General features: G+C 33.8%; 1 protein-coding gene across 1 annotated transcript; it reads left to right on the forward strand.

The window, feature by feature from the left end:
• Positions 1-756: 756 nt before the first annotated feature.
• On the forward strand, positions 757-2,497 carry LOC125186023 (E3 ubiquitin-protein ligase ATL42-like). Its single transcript, XM_048082362.1, has 2 exons — positions 757-2,197; positions 2,303-2,497. Exons 1-2 carry the CDS (start codon positions 945-947, stop codon positions 2,313-2,315), a joined length of 1,266 nt encoding a protein of 421 aa, XP_047938319.1. The 5' UTR covers positions 757-944; the 3' UTR covers positions 2,316-2,497.
• The last annotated feature ends 7,021 nt before the right edge of the window (positions 2,498-9,518 follow it).

Here is a 9,518-nt window from a genome sequence, read left to right on the forward strand (position 1 = left end):
AGAAATTTACATCATTTAGAGCGTGACATTCCAAAAAGGAAAATGGTTTACTTAGTGTAGAACTGAGGAAATACTATCTTTAAAGATTCATTTGTAAACAATATTGATTAGGACGATCAACCGCCTATGCCATATTACAGATATAAAATTATTTTATGCAGTAAGAATAAAGTAAAATAGGTAATTAATCTGTTTGTAGATATAGAATAATATACAATATTGTATACTCAACTGGATAATATCATACTACAATATGGATGATGAAGTTAGACGTGTTGTTATAATGCAGTATTCCCCCTGTTGCATTAAAAATGGAAGTTTTTTATTTTTAGATTGTCCCATTAAAATTGAAATTATTTATAAAATGAATACAATATCATCTTTACTTTTTCATGCTCTTCCTTTATTCTTTCCTCATTAATTTACAAACAAAATTATATTAAATTTATAAGTAGTAGTATATATTTATAACGACCGATATAATTACCGCTCTTTATTGCATTGTTGTAATATGATATGTCAATATAAACATTCTAGTATATAATAAGTCTAACTTAATTATTAAGTCAACTCATACCCAAGCCTATAACGAGAGACCTGTCCCACATTCAACCATTTGATGAATCACATAGCTCTTAATTAATTATTTAAAACTAATTAGGAACTACACTATTGTGTTTTATATCTATCCAAAATGGATGCATATCCGTCTGTCAAAAAGACGAGGAACCAACTGTATACATACGTATAAATACGTGTATTAAGTACACAAGATTTACATATTATTTAGAGCAGGCATATAAAAAAAAGATTAGTGTATGACATAGAAAACCATTGTCAAACCACCCACACATAAGTAATTTGGATTCTTCTCCAAAGAAGATAAGTATTTTCTTTGGCATCAAACCCTCATGGCCTAAATTTGCCCATTTCTCCATCACGCCATGAAAATCATCCTCTTCTTGCTCCTCCTCCCCACCTTGATCCTCACCACCACCGCCCAAAACCCCTCCGACCCCACCACCCCGGCCTCCGTCAACAACTTCCAGCCCAGCCTCGCCGTCGTCATCGGCATGCTTGCCGTCATGTTCTCCCTCACCTTCATCCTCCTCCTCTACGCCAAGTTCTGCCACCGCGCCGCCTCCTTCCACAGCAATTCCAACACCCGCCAAATCCACGACGGCCTCCCCCGCTCCCGCTCACTCGTCTCGGGCGTCGACAAGACCGTCGTCGAGTCCCTCCCCTTCTTCCGCTTCTCCTCCCTCCGAGGCTCCCGCGACGGCCTCGAATGCGCCGTCTGCCTTGCTAGATTCGAGGACGTCGACATCCTCCGCCTCCTCCCCAAATGCAAGCACGGTTTCCACATCGACTGCATCGACAAGTGGCTTGAGAAGCACTCCACCTGCCCCCTCTGCCGCCGCAAGGTCACCGCCGACGACCTCTCCCACCTCCCCCTCTCCACCAGCCTCCGATTCTTATCCAATCCGCCGCCGCCGCCGGAGCTAGAGCGGCAGGAATCCAATCTAGAGCTCTACGTGGAGAGAGAAGAGAGCCGACATGGATCCTCGAGATTCTGCATTGGCGGAAGCTTCCGGAAGAAGGAGGAGGAGGAGGTTCCGATACCGGAGAGCATGGACTGCGAATCGCCGCCGTCGCCGGCGGCGCTGCACCGGTTCAACCACAAGATCGTGGTATCGGAAGCCGTGCTCAAGAACCGGTGGAGCAATGTTAGCTCCTCCGACATCATGTTCCTCAACTCGGAGATACTGATGAACGACGTCGTCACGGAGGAGGAGGCGACGAGATTCTCGTCGGTGGAGGAGAGGAAAACGGCGGAGGAGACGGTGATCATGAGCATAAAGGAGGAGATGGAGAGGAAGAGAGCGTTGGAGGGAAAGGTGAGAGAAATCAATAAAGAAGTGTGTGATGATCGCCGGAATTTTCCCGCCATGTCGTCGGGTGCTAATAGGGCGAAATTAGGGTTTGATTCGAGCTCGATCAATCCCAACGACAAGAGATCCATGTCTGAAATCGTGGTTCATCCGAGATTCCAAGATTTAGGGAATAATGATCCGCAGGTTGAAGAAATTAATGCCAAGGACGAAAGAACGAGAAGACTTTGGTTACCTATCGCGAGAAAAACGGTCCAGTGGTTTGCAAATAGAGAGAGAATTGCTCCACAGTCTCAAGGATCAAGGTTAAATATATGATCAAATTCAATTCATCAAGAATCTCTATGCTTACAAATATTTCTGGGATATGTTGGCTTAGTTTAATTGTTTCTGACGTAAATATTCGACAGGTTTAATATATAAGTAGCATTTTTGTACATGGAAAAAAGTCCACATGGTGGGGTTGAGGCCCCTCAAAATATATTGATGTAGAGGAAAGGAACTGGAATTAGATTCGATACTTTGCTCTCTTTGGGGATTATTTTGAGATTCAGACCTTTTACAGTTGGATTAATCGAATCCAAAGATTGGTGGTATTTTTTACAGCTGTTTTCATGTTTTGATTATGTGAACAACCATGCTATAGTAGAATTTATTTTAATAATTCAGATGCAAGTCTGGCAAAGCTACATTTTTTAAAATTCAGTTAAGACGACATTATTGCATTAAATTAGGGGCAACTTATGCAGCAATCTTTGCCAACCTGTTTTTTTTTTTTTTTCTTATGTTTAAATTATTTATTACTACATTTTTAGTTAATAATTACATATGCAAATCAGAGACAGCAATTTTCAAGATTACTTATTCTAGGACAAGTTTTTAGAGAATATCTCTTTTGGTTCTGACAAAACCGAATCCGAGTATTTGATGGTAATATTCAATTTTCACTTTTTGTTCAGTAAATTAATTAACTAAATGTAACTTGAGCACACAGTTTTAGAACTTTTTGAAATTTAAAATGGGTAGTGATTTAGAGACATAATGTCTCCATGCCATAATACCCTTATGTCTCTATGCCATAATTATATTTTATATGTGGACAAATATAACCAAACGCTATTTTTGGATAAAATCAATTAGCAAGATCATTAGGGGGTGATCTAATTTCTATAATAAAGACTAATAAAGCTAATGGTGAAATTCAATAGAATATATTATATATTTTACATAGGAATAACATAAAAATAAATACTCAAAAATCAAACTAGAGTACTAATATTATAAAATACATAAAATTAAAATAATAAATTCAATTAGTATTATATTTATTTTGACTAAGGTTCGACAATAATTTTCCAAAAATTAAAATTTGAATAAATTAAATTTTCAAAATTGAATAATTTAGAATAGTAAGTATGATATAAAAAAACCTACACCCAATTAGTATTAATATATTATACATATTTTCTTAATTTTATTTCAGATATAGTGAATTGAGCTAATAACTCAACTATTTATAAAGCAAAAGAGAAAATGCCTTGTAATTATTTATTTGATCAAAGTTCGATTGCAATGTTCTAAGAATAAAAAATTTAAATAAATTAAAAGTTTGGAAAGGAAAGAAGTAGTATAATAAAAATTACAAAATTCTTAAAATAAAAACTATTAAGTCAATTATTATTATTATTATTATTATTATTATTATTATTATTATTATTATTATTATTATTATTATTATTATTATTATTATTATTATTTTATTTAATGATATACTGAATGGAGCTTAAAACTCTAATATTTTATATAAGAAAAAAGAAGAAAATAATATAGGATTAGTATTTTTATAAAATGGATTCATAATTTATTCATTAAGTTCAAATCTCATCATTTATTTCCTTAGTTTTGGAACATTACGTTGAATAAAACATATATGAATAAATCTCCCATTTCTCTAATATTCTACTTCTTTAGGTATATATTTTAATTTTAAATCATATCTTCCACATTTATATATATTCCATAATTAAGCTACCACATCCTTATTTAAGATGGAAGGGCAAAAAGGTAGATGTAAAAAAGTGTAGATTTAATTAAAATTATAATATAATATAAGATTACAATTTTAACCTCATTATGGCATTATGGCTTGGAGACATTATGTCTCTAAATCATTTTTCATTTAAAATATGGCTAAGAGTCTAAGACAAAGATGCGAGTGTAAAAGAACCATTGATTTCCCCTAAAAATAAAACTTTCAATTTAAATCAATTGATGCGGCAAAGAATCTAATATGTCTAATGCGGATAACTCGAATTATAGGATATCTACTTGCAAAATTATGCATCATGGTGATATCATGATTAAATATTCCCAAATATATAAAATATGATTAATTTAATTGGAAACAAGTAATTAACTTCATCTATAATCACAAAGGTGGTCTAAGATCAAAAAATAGTGAGATGAACTATGTAAGATTTGTCTAAGATTAAAATAGTCATGAGTGAACGTAAAATGATTTATCATGAAATATATATAATCTAGTTGTGACATTGTCATGAACTGAATTTTTGAAAAAAAAATGCAACTAAACTAAATATAAGAATCTATATAAACGAAAAGGAGAATGATTAAACGGAAAAACAGTAAATAAACTGAGATTGCTTCCAAGAAGTTGCGTGTTGAATATCCTAATGGTGATGATGCGAATGCAAAACCTAACCCAATATTATCTGTTCAAATAAGTACATTTGTAAAATTACTAGTTAAAACAATTAAATAAGACCACGTCCTGTCCATGTTAGCAAATAATGTAATTATATACTGCTAGTAATCAAGTATTTTATTTGATTGAGAAGGATGGCGCCATTTTGTGCTTTACTCATCTTGATTATAGGAATCCTTGCAGGTTTTAATGCTCATTATATTGTTGCTTGTTTCCGTGTCTAGTGTTTATTTTATTTTTTAAAATTTGAAAATTGCTTCTCACCTACTTAATTTTATGGATTCAAATCACCAAGAAAGTCCCCAATAGAATCGAGGAAAAAGTCTAGAAAATATTCAGACGGAGTATTATTTTATGAATTTAAGAAATCTTATAAACATTATCTTTTTACGATTCATGCAATTAATTAGGCTAGGACCTGCCTGGACCACTTAGTTTGTAACAAATAGACTACCTTATGTTACGATTTTCGTCACAGAATGATGATGTGTATCTTTTGTTTGTTTTATCAATATTGATTTAGGAAAACAACGATGTTTTATCCAACCTTGCTTGATCTATATTATATAAAAAACCGGAAATAGTAAAATACACATCATCATTCCGCTAACGAAAATCAATATATATGTGATAGTTCAGAATTTTAATGGATATTATCAATTGTTTAGTTTAGACATATTTGAGATTTTTGGCAGGTCTTTAATTGATAACAATAATCGGGGAGCCTATTTAAAATTTGGTATAAGATTCAGAGTTGTTGAATGATATTCAAGGCTAAATAAATTCTTAATGTATCCGTAGAATTGGTTCAAATTGATTTGAAGACGAAGCACAACTTATTTAATACTGACGTTACTCATTCATTTAATTAGTCAGCAATTTGAATCATCACGAAATAGAAGATAGAATCATCGATTCTTTGAAAAAACCAGCACAAATTAATCGGTTTAATAAATAATTAAACATTAGGATTTTCGGTCCAAAAATCTATAAATAGAAAAGTTGGAACGGTAGGCGTCCAGAATCCAGATATAAACAAACAGTAACTTCATACCTCTTCATTTGTTACTAGTAATTAAGAGATTAACAATTGATAGGAGGATTAAGTAGTAAATGGACTCTAGTTATATTCGTGCTAAAATTTATCAGAAACAAATAAAAAACATATGAACATGTTACATGCTTAATATTTTTAATTGTTATATAATTGATATATATCTATTTGCAACTTTACATCATACTATTATTATTACTTTGGGGATGATTAAATCAGAGTCAATCAAATCGAGTTATTCAAGTGTGGCTTTACTCGTTCTATTCTTCGGTGAGCAAGTCATTGCATATTAGCATTTGCCTAGCACGTAATCAAAATAATGACGCCTTTTATTTAAAAACCTTCTCTAATGTCATTGTGAAACGTAAAAATAATTAAAAATAGTTATGATACTGCACAACACATACCATATATTGTATCTTCTTTTGTGTTTTTGAACAAGTTTGTGTTTGATTCAATTAAGAGTTTATATTTTATTATTTAGTTTGTAATGATTTGAAGTTTTGAACTTGGGCTGGATTAAATATTTTGGGCGTAACTGTTCATTTGGGTTTACATATATAAAGACGTATATATGCAAGTGGGTTTGTGATTTCTTTACATATAATGATCATTTCCATAATGGTTTTGTGATCAAATCAAAGACTAAAAATAAGAAAATAACCATATGTAATGTTATGCTAAATGGAATAGTTATCCTTTTGATTTGAATTAACTGTTTTATAATTTGATATGTGAAATAAATAAACACCACTGAATTTCAAAATTAAATGACATATACTCCTTGTTTGCTGTTATCATTTTAAACCTTAGTTGTATATGATCACATCTCTCATTATACATAGGAATCATGTGTTTCAGTTGCAATATTGACTGGAAAATGAAAATTTATTGATACTGTCTGTTTTCAACTTAAAAATTTATCATTTTCAATAATCTTGAGTTGATATTGAAACTAAATTAATTTAAAACATATAAGAGAAAAATAAATAAATTTAATTACTCCATAAGAAAAAATTAATTAAATTCTAAATACTGTTAACTAAATATCCAATAAAATTAAAAATAAAAGTATAAATATCACTTAAATTAAAATGCAATAGTATAAAGACCTACTAATAAATAAAAATTTGTAAAAAGTATTAATGAAATAAAATATATTGGTATAAGAATCTTATGAACCAAAAATTATAAAAAAAATCATACATAAAATGGATTAGTGCAATGATCTATAAATACATTTAAAAATACATGTAATTCACTTTATATACAAGAACATATAATGAGACATCGCACTATTAGACTTGATAAAGCAATTCGAATACATGACAATTTAGATGAAGACGAGGTATATGAATAAAATTGAAAGAGACATGTCAGGTAACTTATATTCGCAGCCACAAAATCTTTTATGTAAGATATATTCACTAAGGTATAATTTAAAATATTTATATGGATTGGACCACAACTTTTTGCCATAATTTTCTGATGTCTTATTACTTATTTTATGTTTTAGATGCATTACCGTGTTAGGGACCATACTTTGGAGTATGATTGAAAAAATGGCTAAATATATTATATCATTTCAATTTTCAATATAACTATTTATTTTATTAGGTCCGTCTCTATTTTACTTGTTTAATAATTAAATCCTTTTAGTTTTATGATATCACTCAATTAATTCTTATTTAACGGTATTATTTGTTCGTCAACTTTTTTGTTATCTATACAGGGGAATTTTAGAGATATTTACAATATTACTGCCATTTGAAATTAAAAATATAATTTAATTAAACCTGATTTTATAAATAATATTGTGCATCTTACTCATTCAATTATATATAACATAAACTTCAATTCCATGCATATTAGAGAGTCAAAGACGCTACATATTCCCAAATGAGTAATACGTTTATTTAGTGTTTTAATTTCACTCAATCCCTATAAATGTTATTCATTATTTATAATGAATACAAAATGGGGATATTACAACCATTAGTAAAATAAGTTTATTTATTGTTCTGTTATCTATATCTATATATCTTATAAAAAATTTAAAATAATGACATTTTAGTTAAAAAAAAGTTTATTTATCTATTAAAATTATCTTTATTATTTAAAAGAGTCAAATAATTATAGCTCATTTACACAAACGTTTAAAACTAAAATACTCCATCAATATGCTTTTCATGAAATGAAAAAGGAATCCCCAATTGAAAATTTGAAATATAATGCGTGAGTAATGGAATGTGATCATGGGGAGCCTTTGGCTTTTCACTTCTTATAACCTCCATTGTCTTAATTTTATTGTTTATGGGGTTTTAATTTCATGTCTTTCTATATTCTCATTTTGTGCCTATAAGAGCATCTCCAATGGTCGGCTAGCGCTCCAGATGCATGGGATGGATGGGGCGAATGGGCGGGTTTAACATCCCTTGGAATCGGATGATGGGGATGATGGCGGTGCGCTGGGGGCGCAGGGGGAACCGGGGGATATGCCGTGGGGATCTTGGGGGGGAAGCGAGCAGGGCGATTAAGCCCCCGGGTGGGGGGGTTATGCCCGGAATGCAGGAGATGATGGGGATGATGTGGAGGTGGGATGCGGCACGGTATGCATCACGGATGCGAGGGGATCGAGGGGTCATTGGGAGGGACACGGTATATCGTCCTCGCTTGTTTTTTGACGGCCCGTCTCACACGTCGACCAGTGGAGCGCGGTTCATGCGATGACCTTCATGCCGATGTACGAGATCGATCTCGGGATCGGACACTCCGTTCCGCCGAGGCGGGCGCGGCGAAGAAAGAAGACGAGGGAAGGCAAGGCGGTCGGGGGAGTCGTCGCAGCCCGTTGTTGACGACACCCTGGCCGAAGAAAGTGGACGGAGGATGAGTACGCCGGATGGTTGGAGGTGTGCGGGCGATCCGCGGTTGCGAACAACCCCGGGTCGTCGCTGTGGGTGAAGATCGGGGTGCGCTATAGGAGGCACGCCGCATGGGAAGAACTTCGCGGGGAGGAGTGCGGAAGGGTGGGAGCGCATCGGGGCGCGGTGGGCCATTTGCGAATTTGTCGCCAACGCCCTCCGTCGCTCGGTAGTGGCGGAATGAAAGGGACGACGCCCGGAGGATAGCCGAGAGTCGGTTCCCCCTTGGCGGGGACGTACAAGGAGTTCACCTTCAGGAGTGCTTTGTTGTTGAAGAACTCCGAGAGTTCCGGAGGGCGAGTCGCAGGGTGGCCGAGAAGAGAGGGCTGAACTATAGCGGGACGGCGATGAGGAGTAGAGAGTGGCGGGGCTCGTGTGTTGAAGCCCTTTTTTTAAAAAAAAAATCATGTACTTTTTATTTTAAATCTTTGTACTTTTTATTAATGGAATGAATTAATTTTCCCGTATATGTGTCGTAAATTTAATTCCGTATTTTAATCGTAATTTTAATTCCGTAAATGTAGTATATTTTGAATTATTTTATTGCGGCTGGCACTATGGGCTGGCCTAAATCAAATGCGGTGGATTTTTTAGTATCTGACGTGGGCGGGAGAGAATGGCTCAGCTATTGCGCTATGCATTGGAGATGCTCTAAAAGGCTTGGAATAGTATATGGATTCACATCAATAAAAGCATTTTTCTCCTCATCTCTCAAGCTCTTTACATTTTAGTGTGTAGTTTAAGAGCACTATATTGCTTTATTCTCGAGCTCCATCAATTTTTCGTGCTAGCGGATTTAAAATGTGAGTTTGGGGGTATTTATGAAAATGTCATTTTAGTTGAAAAATTATAATTTTATTAATGCATTCCAATATTGTTTTGGATTCTGTCGATGCATGGATATTAATTACAAAACATGAATTCTC

Source organism: Salvia hispanica, chromosome 1 (assembly GCF_023119035.1).
Source record: "Salvia hispanica cultivar TCC Black 2014 chromosome 1, UniMelb_Shisp_WGS_1.0, whole genome shotgun sequence".
Lineage (NCBI taxonomy): Eukaryota > Viridiplantae > Streptophyta > Magnoliopsida > Lamiales > Lamiaceae > Salvia > Salvia hispanica.